The sequence below is a fragment of the Haematobia irritans genome, chromosome 4 (assembly GCF_050003625.1).
Source record: "Haematobia irritans isolate KBUSLIRL chromosome 4, ASM5000362v1, whole genome shotgun sequence".
In the NCBI taxonomy this organism is placed as follows: domain Eukaryota; kingdom Metazoa; phylum Arthropoda; class Insecta; order Diptera; family Muscidae; genus Haematobia; species Haematobia irritans.
In genome coordinates this window covers 130,375,383-130,390,663 of record NC_134400.1, presented here as the reverse complement: position 1 = coordinate 130,390,663, position 15,281 = coordinate 130,375,383, and the positions used below count along the sequence as shown (strand labels likewise).

Sequence of the window (15,281 nt, the reverse complement as noted above, 5' to 3'; positions counted from 1 at the left end):
TTAAAGAAAATAAATTTTAAAGCAAAGATTATAAACTTTCTTTTAATTAAAATTTCTTTATTTTAAAGAAATTTGTCCTTAATGTTGTGTAAAATATTTAATCTAAAATTTAGGTTGCATAATCTTTTATTATCTATTTTTATTAGATCAGTATTTTGTTCAGTGTAGATATTCCTCACAAGCTTATGCTGCAACTTCTTTCCATGGATATTCTCCACGCCAGATGGGACCAGCTGGGTGTGTTGCACTACGACCTGCTTTGCTTTGATTGGGTCGAGCGTTGCCCAGTATTGGGAATGTTCCCCAAAATTGATGATATTTTTCGTGGATGGTGACGAAACTTTTAAATTGAGCGTTTTTTGGGAATTTTTATAAATTTGAGGATTTTTGTGGTGATTTTTACACTCAAAAAAAAGTGAACTCTCTATTTCACTAAAGCCAATTTAACTTTATTTTAGTTCATGGAATTATTATGTTTGGAGAAAGTTTCATTTACTCTAATATTTTTTTGCGTACTTTGATTCAAAATTTTCTAAAATCAACCAAATGTGTTCTTCCTGGTGGGTTCACTTTTTTTCAGAGTAGAAATCGGTTCAGTATAATAAATCAAGTTTCCATAAAATTCTTGTTATTTCTACATTATTGAAAAGGAAGCACATCGAATCGTCAAAGTAAAAAAGAAAACTTTATCTTTAATCCACGACATATAATAGGGTGCAAATAGAGGGGACACAGGATTTTATTTTGGGCCCCCAGCGCTAATTTAAGATGTTACTCAGATTGACAGAGATATTTTTTTTGAAATAATTTGGTGAGAAATCGGGCCTAAATCTTGCCCCTTCATCAGCGTTTCTCATTAAAATTAACAAAATATCCCATAAATATAGAATTGATGAATATGGTTCACCTTCATTTTGATTTACCACCCAATTTTGTTACTTGAGTATTTAGAAGAAAATTTTCGTTCATAAATACTTAGTGATCGAACACTCATTTTCACTTCTCGAATTTGGAAGACGATCTCCGTCTTCAAAACACGGTTGCCATAGTTGGTAGAGAGAAATAAAATGTTGACAAAATTTTCTATTTTAACAAAAATTTGACAAAAGTATCTAAAAAAATAAAATTTTGAACAAATTTTCTATAAAAATAAAATGTTGAAAAAATTTTGTAAAAAATAGAATTTTCTATAAAAACAAAAATTTTGACATAATTTGCTATAAAAATAAAGTTTTAACAAAATTTTCAATAGAAATAAAATATTGACAAAATTTTCAATAGAAATAAAATTTTGACAAAATTTTCTATAAAAATAAAATTTTGACAAAATTCTCGATAAAAATGAAATGTTGAAAAAATTTGAAAAAAAAATCTAAAAAATAAAATTTGACAAAATTTTATATAAAAATAAAATTTTGACAAAATTGCCTATAAATATAAAATTTTGTCAAAATTGTCTATAAAAATAAAATGTTGACAAAATTTTCTATGTTGAGAAAATTTTCTATAGAAATAAAGATTTGATAATATTTTCTATAGAAATAAAGATGACAAAATTTTCCATAAAAAGAAAATTTTGACAAAAATTTCTAAAAATAAAATTTTGACAAAAGTATCTAAAAAAATAAAATTTTGATAAAATTTTCTATAAAAATAAAATGTTGAAAAAATTTTGTAAAAAATAGAATTTTCTATAAAAACAAAAATTTTGACATAATTTGCTATAAAAATAAAGTTTTAACAAAATTTTCAATAGAAATAAAATGTTGACAAAATTTTCTATAAAAATAAAATTTTGACAAAATTTACTATAAAAATAAAATTTTGACAAAATTTTCTATAAAAATAAAATTTTGACCAAATTTTCTATAGAAATAAAATTTTGACAAAAATTTCTGTAGAAATACAATTTTGAGCAAATTTGCTATAGAAATAAAATTTTGGTAAACTATTTTATACTACTGAAATTTTCGACAGCATTTGAAATAGAAATAAAATTTTGAAAAAATTATATTTATAAATAAAGTTTTGACAAAATTTTTGTAGAAATAAAATATTGGTAAAATCTTTTATAGAAATAAAATTTTGACAAAATTTTCTATAGAAATACAATTTTGACAAAATTTTCTATAAAAATAAAGTTTTGACAAAATTTTCTATAAAAATAAAATTTTGACAAAATTTTCTATAAAAATAAAATTTTGACAAAATTTTCTATAAAAATAAAATTTTGACAAATTTTCTATAAAAATAAAATTTTGACAAAATTTTCCATAAAAAGAAAATTTTGACAAAAATTTCTAAAAATAAAATTTTGACAAAAGTTTCTAAAAATAAAATTTTGACAAAATTTTCTATAAAAATAAAATTTTGACAGAATTTTCTATAAAAATAAAATTTTGACAAAATTTTCTATAAAAATAAAATTTTGACAAAATTTTCTATAAAAATAAAATTTTGACAAAATTCTCGATCAAAATGAAAAGTTGAAAAAATTTGAAAAAAATTTCTAAAAAATAAAATTTGATAAAATTTTCTATAAAAATATAAATTTGACAAAATTTTCTATGAAAATAAAATTTTGACAAATTTTTCTATGGCAATAAAATTTTGACAAAATTCTCGATAAAAATAAAATGTTGAAAAAAATTTCTATACAAATAAAATTTTGACATCATTTGCTATAAAAATAAAGTTTTCACAAAATTTTCTATAAAAATTAAATTTTGACAAAATTTTCTATAAAAATAAAAATTTGACAGCATTTTCTATAAAAATAAAATTTTGACAAAATTGTCTATAGTAATAAAATTTTGACAAAATTTTCTATAGTACTAAAATTTTGACAAAATAAGATTTTTTGGTTGAGTAGTTTTTCGATAAAATGTGCTCCAAATTTTCAAAAAAAAAATTTGCTATAAAAATAAAATTTTGACAAAATTCTCGATAAAAATAAAATGTTGAAAAGATTTTCTTAAAAATAAAATTTTGACATAATTTGCTATAAAAAGCAAGTTTTGACAAAATTTTCTAATAAAATAATTTTTGTATAATCTTATATAAAAAAATTAAAAAAAAAAAGTTCTATAAAAATTTTTTTTGACAGCATTTTCTATAAAAATAAAATGTTGGCAACATGTTTTATAGAAATAAAATTTTGACAAAATAAGATTTTTTTGTTTTGTATTTTTTTTTTTTTTGATAAAATTTGCTCCAAATTTTGGTAGATTATTTTTGGTTCGAGTGGGAACCGTGCTTCCAACTCAATTTTTAAATCATGACTGATTTTCTAAAGCAGAGGTTATTTCGGTATTTTTTCATATTTAAAAACTTGTCAAAAATATTTTGAGGATTTTTTTGAAGAATTTTAATTTAAATAGGACATTTTTGGGGACGAAAGCGTTCCAATTTGGGGGAAAAACAAACTGGCAACACCAGTTCTACTCCACCCGGCGTATAGCCAAGCCCATTGCTCCTTCTGATTACAACTTATTCCGATCGGTGACGCATGACCTGACAGACCAGCGTTTGCGTTCTTATGAAGAAGCCAAAAATTGGGTCCATACGCGGATTGAGTCAAAAGACGAGCATTTTGTCGTGGCGTTATATTGCAAGAAAAATGGGAAAAACTAATGGCTTCGATTGAAAAAATCCACCATTTTTAATTTGCACTCCCAATATTTTAAATTAAATTAATTTTTTTATTCAACAATAAAATCAATCAATGAATTGAATCAATTAAATTATAGTTGGATCTAGTAATTTTTTATTTGGCTTCGGTGGTTCATATAGAATCAAGTTCAATTAAAAATATTAAAGATTGCAAATAGTTTTTTCTGTGTAGTGAATCTAGTTACAATTTAATCTACTTAAGTTTAGATTTAAATATTAATTTTAATGTGAAAGTTACTTAAATTTAATGTTATTAAACATAAATTTAATGCTATTAATCTAGTATGATTACATTTTTTAATTTTACTTCGATTAATTTTAGTTAGTTTCATTTAATTAGATCAACTTCATGTGTTTATTAACTTGTCATTGTACAATTTTTTTTAATATTATGAATTTATTACAGGGGTAGTGCTTATTCTACATTGCCAAGTTCAGCTGTTATGGTTAATCTGTGTGGTGTTTTATTTGTCGTCTTCGGTGGTCTTGTGGTATTTTTGTCAACAAATCCTGCCTATAAACGAAAACCCTTACCCGAGGATACAGTTCTATTGACTGGTGCTTCAGAGTAAAGGCTTTATTAATTTAAGTTTAAATATTTCTTTTTTTTTATATAAATATATTTTGTATAATTTTTCCCTAGTTTTATGATGTAACACTGTCACAAAATCCAAGCTCAAGGTTTTTTTTGTTTTTATTTTTTTTTGTTAAATATGTGATGATGTTTTAAACGCAATATTTTTTCTAAACAAATTGTAAAATTATTTTATTTTTTTCCAATACTTTGTCCATAAAAGCTCAATTTAACAAAATCTATTTTAGATAGCAGGCAAATGTATAGAGCGTAGAAAAATTAATATGAATTATATGAAATAAGTTTTTTAATTAAACAATTTTCTTACTTTCTTTAAAACCAAATAAGACTCATACACGTGGCTACTGTTACCGTTGTATATGATTTATTTTCGTTTTATTAATAATTTTGTGTCCGAGTATTTTTTTTTTGTAAACTGTTACAGTGATTATTATTTTTTATGAATTTTTTTCTAATTTTTAATCATTTAATATTTGAAATTTCATAAGAAAAATATATTTGTTTTATTGGTCATTTAACCTGCTATCTAAACAAATTGGTGCACAAATATCTATGGTGCTATACGATAAAAAAACGAGAGAATTTATAATGTTAAATAATACGTTCTTTTATTTAATCTAATATTTGTTTATTAGTCTTAGGTTGTTTTAAAAAATGAAATCATCAAATAAACAAATTATTTTACAACTATCTTACCACAAGTCCAAAATACAAATATACAAAAATTTATTAATATCATAAATATAAATAAATATTGGTATTTACATTAATATAAACCATTCACTATATACACATATACATAAATATTAACAATATTGCTATTGTTGTAAAAATAAACAAATAAAACCCACTATTGTACGAAATAAAGTCTCGACTTATAAAATAATCATATAAATGTAATCTATATATTATATATTTATGCTAATCTACTGAAATATATAATAAATGTTATAAAATTATATTTATCTATATATAAAAACAATGTGAATTATATTATTAAATAACATCATAAGCATACAACGCTGAGCTCATAATAAGCCTACGGTAGGGGCTAAACCCTCCCCCAAAGCCCTTTCTACGCTTATGCTTTTCGAAGAAATTCAAAAAACTGTAACAAAACATATACATTTGTCGTCCGACTTTTACAGCCTCATTATACCCCTCACCACTACTGTGGTACTGGATATAATAAGTTTGTGCATTTGTATGTAACGCCAAGAAGGAAAAGTCTGAGACCCATCGTTTAGTATACCGATCGTCTTAAAATTAAATTCTGAATCGATTTAGCGATGTCCGTCTGTCTGTCTGTATATGTAATTTTGTGTGCAAAGTACAGCTCGCAGTTTAAGTCCGATCGTCCTCAAATTTGGCACATAGTTTTACTTTGGCTCAAAGACAATCGCTATTGAAAAAAATCAATTCAGTTTTAAATATAATTTATTGAAAATACATTGATAAATATGTTACGTCAATTATGACCAGATCGGTAATATATATATGACAGCAAATATATATATATTTATTACCGATCTGGTCATAATTGACGTAACATATTTATCAATGTATTTTCAATAAATTTTGCACAGCCAAATATTTCGGGGCTCTCGTAAAATGTGCAAAGTATCAGCCAAATCGGTTCAAATTTAGATATAGCTCCCATATATATATTTCGTCCGATTTGCATATGCACCGAAAGAATTCTCTTCGTTAATTTTACGAAGAATTCTTCATTAACTATTCTTCCTGAATTCTTCATTAAAATAACGAAATTTTCATTCATTTTCGCAAAATTTTATGAAGAACATTTTACGAATATACGAAACTTCTACGTAACATTCTACATTAACTTTTCTTCGTAAAAAGTTCGTACTTTTAACGAAACTTTCTTCATATTTCATGAATTTTGTGAAGAAGTTTTTACGAATATTTTACGAAACATTCTGCGTTAAAATTTCTTCATAAAAAGTACGAAACATTTTCTTTGAAATAACGAAGAAGTTTCATTGAAGTTGTAAAATTTCCGTTCGCGGCATTAAATTGTCTTTTATAATGTGCTTGAGTGTATTCCTTTATTCTATTTTTTATGCAAGCCTATGCTACTTCTCATTTGGGTGATAGCGCGCTATGAATAAAAGTGAAGCAATAAAACTAAAAATTATTCAAAAACTGAAGATGTAAAATAGTGATGTCATTTTTCAACTTGCAACTTGGTTGTACCAAATGCACTTTCGACTATAAATTTTTTTTTTTGAACATTTTTCAGAAAAAAGTACGAACATTTTTCATAAAAACTACGAAAATTTTTCATAAAAAGTACGAAACATTTTCATAAAAAGAACGAAATTGTTTTATAAAAAGTACGAAGATTTTTCATAAAAAGTACGAAGATTGTTCATAAAAAGTACGAAGATTGTTCATAAAAAGTACGAATTTTTTCTTACAAACTACGAAAATTTTGGAAGAACTTTTCTTCGTAAAAAGTACGAAATATTTCGTACTTTTAATGAAAAGTTTCTTTGGTTGTAAAACAATGACAAATTTCGTACTTTTAACGAAATTTTTCGTTCTTTTTACGAAGAAAATTCTTTCGGTGTGGTCTCAAAAGCCAGAGTTTTCCCAAGATTTTCTTAAAATTTTGCATAAGGAGTGCATTTAATAGTTCAGACTTAGACATAGCTCATATATATATATATATATATATATATATATATATATATATATATATATATATATATATATATATATATATATATATATATATATATATATATATATATATATATATATATATATATATATATATATATTATATAATATAAATATATATATATAATATATAATATATATATATATATATATATATATATATATATATATTATATATATATATATATATATATATATATATATATATATATATATATATATAATATATATATATATATATATATATATATATATATATATATATATATATATATATATATATATATACCTTATGCAAAATTTTAAGAAAATCTAGGGAAAACTCTGGCTTTCATATATATATATATATATATATATATATATATATATATATATATATATATATATATATTATATATATATATATATATATATATATATATATATATTATATATATATATATATATATATATATATATATATATATATATATATATATATATATATATATATATATATATATATATATATATATATATATATATATAATATATATATATATATATATATATATATATATATATATATATATATATATATATATATATATATATATATATATATATATATATATATATATATATATATATATATATATATATATATATATATATATATATATATATATATATATATATATATATATATATATATATATATATATATATATATATTATTCTAACTACACGGACGAAAATGACCGTTTCTCATATTTTTGGGTGTAAAAATTATATGTTTGGAACAAAGGCCTGCACAAACCTATTCGAAGTAATCGATGTTCTAGTGAAGGCAATACAATTTACGAATACTTCGATTAATGAATAGAACGGAAACACTGTAAAGTGATTATAGTGTCAAGCATTGCAGAGCCATCACATTCAAAAGGAATCGTTATGCAGTTCTTTTCAATATTTAGATTTTGTTATAATCGTCACGATACGAGTAAAACATAACATGTTTAGTGAAGATAGAATATTTTGCTTTAGCCAGTGTTGCCAGGTAATTTTTGATTCTTCCCCCAAATCTTAAGAAAAAAAACCCCTAAATTGGTCTAGACTTTTTTCAAAAACCCCCAAAAATTTTAAGTATGTAAATAGTACAAAAAGAGGCCCAAAATTTCGTTAAAAATCCTGTAGTGATACACTTTAAAAATTAAATTTAACACAAATATATAAACTGAAACAAGATTTTTTCTGAGGAACAAAATTTTAGACAAAATAAGTTTTTTTAATGCTAAAAATTTTCATTTGAAGTAAATAAAAATCATCGAAAGCTATCGACTTGAAACTTGGCACAAGTAGTTGTTATTGATGTAGGTCGGATGGTATTGTCAATGGGCCATATCGGTCCACTTTTACGTATAGCCCCCAAAATTTGGCTTGCAGACCCTCTAAGAGAAGCAAATTCCATCCGATCCGGCTGAAATTTGGTACATGGTGTTAGTATATGGTCCTTAACAACCATGCAAAAATTGGTCCACATCGGTCCGTAATTACATATAGCCCCCATATAAACCGATCCCCAGATATGGCTTGCGGAGCCTCTGAGAGAAGAAAATTTCATCCGATCCGGCTGTAATTTGGTACATGGTGTTAGTATATTGTCTCTAACAACTATGCAAAAATTGGTCGACATCGGTCAATAATTATATATAGCCCCCATATAAACCGATCCCCCGATTTGGCTTGCGGAACCTCTAAGAGAAACAAATTTCATTCGATCTGGCTGAAATTTGGTACATTGTGTTAGTATATGGTCTTTAACAACCATACAAAAATTGGTCCATATCGGTCCATAATTATAAATAGTCCCCATATAAACCGATCCCCAGATTTGGCTTGCGGAGCCTCTAAGAGAAGCAAAGTTCATCCTATCCAGCTGAAATTTGGTACATGGTGTAAGTATATGGTCTCTAATGACCATGCAAAAATTGGTCCGCATCGGTGCATAATTATATATAGCTCCATATAAACCGAATCATTCCCCACCAAGTTATAATACAATTTGTCGAAAAAAGTTGTAATGTTATTCTGGTATTACCGATTCGAGTTTTGCCGCTAAAATGAGAAATAATTTTAGTGGCAAAACTCGAACTCAATGTCCACTACTTATTAATAAAGAGGTACTAAACATTGTTTTATAGATCTTACTGTTTAATTTTTCACTGTTTTCCAATGTTTTCATTTTACCGTCACAACTCTAAAAAGAGTACACTGAAAAAAATATTGTCGTGAGGCCAAAGATTTCATGTCCTTAGAATAAGAATGCAAATTTAGCTTAGCTTAGAAAACGCATTTCTCGAATATAAAGTTTTTTCCATGTTCAAAAGTCGATAAACTTTTCAATGAAGTCGTGTTGTTCTTATAATTAAGTGATTTGACTTGAAAATGTGTATCATAACATGAAAGAAAGTGTATCATAACATGAAAGATTTGTTGCATTTTTGTATCTTGACTACAAAGCACAAATCGTTAAAAACTAGAACATGTTTTTCAACACTTTATTTTAAAGACGTTTTTTACTTGAAACACAGCATAATTTCTACTGGAAGTCTTATTTCTAACGGACTTTTTATTGCATATGAAAAAGCGAGAAATTAAAATTTGCTTCATAGAGTCAAATACACAAAACCGACATTTAAAAGAGAATTGTGTCTTAAAAGTATCCTTACTTGAATTCTCCGCTTCATTGGCTCGGAATCAATACCAAAATTGTTAAAGTAGGGACAAAATCTTTGGAACCGGGCATGCTTGGTTTCAGTGTATAGTGCCCTTTCGTTAGTTTTTATGAAGATCCCAAACGTAATATGTTCTAACATATTAACATATATGTCCCAAACATGTTATGCTAGTTTATGAACATTATATGCTTGCACTTAAAAATATTGTGTTTAAAAATTTGAGTTCCAAACATATAATTTTTACACCCGAACATATGAAAAACAGTCTTTTTCGTCCGTGTATGGACTAACTTACAATTGAGAAGACGGTGGTAAAAGTATTATGATACCTTGCCATCGGCAAGTGTTACCGCGACCCAAGTAATTCGTTTGGATGACAGTCTATAGTACAAGTTTCTATGCAATCCATGGTGGAGGGTACATAAGATTCGGCCTGGCCGAACTTACGGCCGTATATACTTGTTTTTTCTCACAATTCATGCCAGAATTGTTCCAAATTTTGCTGAGAATTGCTCCACTTAATAAGATCTAAGATATTTTTTTACCCCCAAAAATCCCCCCAAATAAATGTTACCACTAAAAACCCCCCTAAATGTGTAAAAAACCCCTAAATTTGGGGGAAACCCCCCAACCTGGCAACACTGTCTTTGGCAAAGACGAAACTTCGTATGCGACACGAAGTAACTAAAGGGTGATTCTTTTGAGGTTAGGATTTTCATGCATTAGTATTTGACAGATCACGTGGGATTTCAGACATGGTGTCAAAGAGAAAGATGCTCAGTATGCTTTGACATTTCATCATGAATAGACTTACTAACGAGCAACGCTTGCAAATCATTGAATTTTATTACCAAAATCAGTGTTCGGTTCGAAATGTGTTTCCGCTTTTTTATCGACAAATTTTGTTCAGCGATGAGGCTCATTTCTGGTTGAATGGCTACGTAAATAAGCAAAATTGCCGCATTTGGAGTGAAGAGCAACCAGAAGCCGTTCAAGAACTGCCCATGCATCCCGAAAAATGCACTGTTTGGTGTGGTTTGTACGCTGGTGGAATCATTGGACCGTATTTTTTCAAAGATGCTGTTGGACGCAACGTTACGGCGAATGGCGATCGCTATCGTTCGATGATAACAAACTTTTTGTTGCCAAAAATGGAAGAACTGAACTTGGTTGACATGTGGTTTCAACAAGATGGCGCTACATGCCACACAGCTCGCGATTCTATGGCCATTTTGAGGGAAAACTTCGGAGAACAATTCATCTCAAGAAATGGACCGGTAAGTTGGCCACCAAGATCATGCGATTTGACGCCTTTAGACTATTTTTTATGGGGCTACGTCAAGTCTAAAGTCTACAGAAATAAGCCAGCAACTATTCCAGCTTTGGAAGACAACATTTCCGAAGAAATTCGGGCTATTCCGGCCGAAATGCTCGAAAAAGTTGCCCAAAATTGGACTTTCCGAATGGACCACCTAAGACGCAGCCGCGGTCAACATTTAAATGAAATTATCTTCAAAAAGTAAATGTCATGGACCAATCTAACGTTTCAAATAAAGAACCGATGAGATTTTGCAAATTTTATGCGTTTTTTTTTTAAAAAAAGTTATCAAGCTCTTAACAAATCACCCTTTATCAACAGAAAAACAAACACAATCGTCAATTGGCAGAAGTCAGTGATTGCAGCCTGCATTCTGCCGGCTGACTTCTGCCGGGTCTGTGCTTTTTATTATATGTGCCAACAACAAACAAAATAGGAATGGAGTGTGTGTGAGTGCAGTGTTGCCAGTATTTTTCTAGCTCTTGTCCCCAAATTATGATGTTGTCGTCCCCAAAACTCTCCAATTTAAACTTAAATTCCTCATAAAAATCCCCAATACATTACAAAATTTTCTATAGAAATAAAATTCTGACAAAATTTTCTATAGAAATAAAATTTTGTGAAAAGTTTCTATAGAAATAAATTTTTTTGAAAATTTTCTATAGAAATGAAATTTTGTGAAAATTTTCTATAGAAATGAAATTTTGACAAAATTTTCTATAGAAATAAAATTTTCTATATTGAAATAAAATTTTGACAAAATTTTCTATAGAAATAATATCTGACAAAATTTTCTATAGAAATAAAATTCTGACAAAATTTTCTATCGAAATAAAATTTTGGCTAAATTTTCTATGGGAATAAAGTTTTGACAAAATTTTCTATAGAAATAAAAATTTGACAATATTTTCTATAGAAATAAAATTTTTAAAAAATTTTCTATAGAAAAAAAAAAATTAAAAAAGATTAAACCGATTTCTCGAAAAAATCCCCACAAAAATCCCCAAATTTATGGAAATTCCCCACCAAATCTTCAAGTCCCCAACTCACAAATTTCGTCCCCATTCACGAAAAAATATCCCCAAGTTGGGGAAAAATCCTCAATACTGACAACACTGTGTGTGTAGCGTACTCTTATAGTTGAGAGAACGGAATAACTTCATCTACACAGCAATGGAAATTATGAAACGAATGGAATTGGAATTCCGATTACATTCGAATACTTCAGAACATTGTTAGGTGCTTGTTCTATTTGTTCTGTTTCACAATTTGCAAGGTCTATATTTTACTTGTTTGAGAAATGGACAATGAAGTGACTACTCGAATTGTGTGGCGTGTGCTTGAAGTAATTGCTTGTGTATTCGTTGCAGAGGTTTGGTTTGAAACTCAAATTTTTTAACACAATATTTTTAAGTGCAAGCATATAATGTTCATAAACTAGCATAACATGTTTGGGACATAAAATGTTTGTAAATATAATATGCTTCGATGCAAACATATATTAATTTAGAAATAGCCTATAAACATATATGTGCTTAGAAAGAGAGACCTAGAGAGTATGCTGCAAGTAAAATAATGGAAGTAAGTAACCAATTGACGTCTTAAAAATATATCCACACACAGAAAAATTCATTAACATTTTTTTCTATCAGTGTATGCCCTAAGGTGAAACATAATATGTTTGAACAATATAAACAATATTTTGTTTTGGCCAATCCTGAAAAAATATATATGCTTAAAGCAAAATGTATTTGGGGTATATGTTATAGAAGCGATTTTTTTGAGGTTGTATGCATGTAAAATTTGGTCAAAATCGGTTCAGATTTACATATACCTAACATATATATGTACGGCAGAGTTGGGGAAATATGGTAGAATGTTTCATATTTTATACCTATTTTCAATGGGATTTTCCTGCAGTTGACTCGATACTTTCTAAAGAGAATATATGCTATTTAAGTGCGTTTAGTTTGATCTAATTTGGTTCAGATATAGATAAAGCCTCCATATATTCGTTCTTCCGGTTTATGCAAATATGGCCAAAATACTCATATTTTACACAAAATTCTTTGATGATATTCCCATATCGTAGTCATATCCTATACACTATAATGCCAAACTGAATAATGCCACAGAAGGGTTGAGCTTTAAATAATGCTCCGACTTGTGGAAATATCGCCCAACTTGGCCAAATAATATATCACAACCCACAATTGACCACATATATTGGCGAGATCTAACCAATACCCTTGTAAAATCGCCACCGCGAAGTAGCAAAAATTGTAAATTTATTCAAATAGTCCTATATCTCGAATACATATGTATCGCCCGATAAATCATAAATGCTCTTTTGTACAAATGCATTAAAATTGCTAGATATTTTGTAGAAGTATAAAAAATTGTCTCCAAATCGGTAAAGATATAAATATTTGTATATGGGAATATAAACCTTCCTAATAACTCCCAACAAATTTTAAAGGGGTTGAGATGGTAACACAAACTTTAATATAGTCGCACAGTGGTAGGTGCTATATGGAGTTAGCGGCCAAAAACACTTCCAGTATAGGTATCATCGTGAAACTTCGGTCATGGCTTTATAATTATGCCAGGACTATTTAATGATAAAATGGGATTGATTGATGACGTTTTGGTATAGCCCCCCATATAGACCGATCTCCCGGTCTATATGGGCTTCTAGAAACTGTATTTTCTATCCGATTTGGCTGAAAATTGATATCTAAAGGTATATTAGGACCAGACGTAGGTGTGCTAAAAATGGTGTGTATCGGTCCATGTTTTGGTATAGCCCCCATATACACCGATCTCCCAATTTTACTTCTTGATCTTCTAGGAACCATAGTTTCTATCCGATTTCCCTGAAATTGGAAATCTAGAGGTATTTTAGGGCCGCAAATAGGAGTGACAAAAATTGAGTCTATAGACCGATATCCCGATTTTACTTCTTGGGCTTCTAGAAACCGTATTTTCTATCCGATTTGCCTTAAACTTGAAATACAGAGGTATTTTAGGACCACAAATAGGTGTGAAGAAAATGATGGTTATAGGTTCTTGTGTTGGTATAGCCCCTATATATACCGATCTTCCGATTTTATTTTTTGGGCTTCTAGAAAACGTACTTTCTATCCGATTTGCCTAAATTTAAAATCTAGAATTATTTTAAGATCACAAATAGATGTAACGGAAATGAGGTGAATCAGCCCATGTGTTGGTATAGCCCACGATCTCACGATTTTACTCCAAGGGCAGTAGTTTTTATCCGATTTTCCTGAAGTTGTAAAACAAGATTGTTTTGAAAATTCGCCCTATTTTCTTCGATATATTTTGAAGCACTTAACTTATCATAGATCTTATTATACACGTGTGTTCGACATCTCAATACCTGGCATTCAAGGACAAACAACGATATAATCGGACATTTCTAGCTCGAGGTATATTTTTTTTTTAGCGAAAAAAGTGAGAAAAACTAAAAATAACGGGATATTTCAAAAACGGTTTCATAAAAAAAATTTTAACCTTCATTTTCAAATTCAGCAGATCAAAATACATACGAAAAGTCATCAAATGTACATTTTCAGTGTAAAATAGTGTTAACAAACACCACACAAAAATTCATATTTGGATATAAAGAACAAGACCACTTCAGTATTAGGGAGATAACACAAAGGGGGGCAAAAGAAAGCAGCTGATTTTTATCAATTTGGAATCTTGAAATATTAACTAATAAACCACAAAAAATCCCATTGGAGACTTCAGGAGGGAACACAACTAAAATTCTACATAAAATTTACATATAAGAACGAACGAACACGGAACAATAAGACTGACAAAAATTGATTTTATAACAACTTTAAAACAAGTTTTATACATTTTTTTTATTTTAAAATCTAGTTAATACCATTTAGTGCAATATTCATTTCGATTTATTTCGATATAATTTTTCTTTCTTTTGTTTTATTTATTTAAAAGTGCACTTAATTGTATACTTTTTTCACACTTCAAAAACTAACTGCTTACTTGATCTCTCTTTTGAAGCCGTTCTTAAAGAATACAGATGGAATAAAACAAAAACAAATACACATTGTAAAACCTTGTTTGCATAAGAAACAGTGATGCCATACTTTTTGAAAAATTTCTGACTTTGATTTTTTATTTTTGGCCAAAGGGATCGACCACTGTGAGTCGGTTCCGTCCAACTTTAGACTTTACTTACTTGTTTTTTATTACCGATTTACAAATTTATGCAAGGTCA

The 15,281-nt window shown here is 27.7% G+C and overlaps 1 protein-coding gene across 2 annotated transcripts in view; it reads left to right on the top strand.

The window, feature by feature from the left end:
• Nucleotides 1-5,249, top strand: part of LOC142233559 (plasma membrane ascorbate-dependent reductase CYBRD1) — a 63,792-nt gene extending 58,543 nt beyond the window's left edge. For both annotated transcript variants that reach the window (XM_075304516.1, XM_075304515.1), the window contains exon 4: nucleotides 4,079-5,249. In XM_075304516.1, the coding sequence (XP_075160631.1) occupies nucleotides 4,079-4,244 (166 nt within the window). In that variant the 3' untranslated portion in view covers nucleotides 4,245-5,249. The remainder of the gene's footprint in view (nucleotides 1-4,078) is intronic.
• Nucleotides 5,250-15,281: the final 10,032 nt, after the last annotated feature.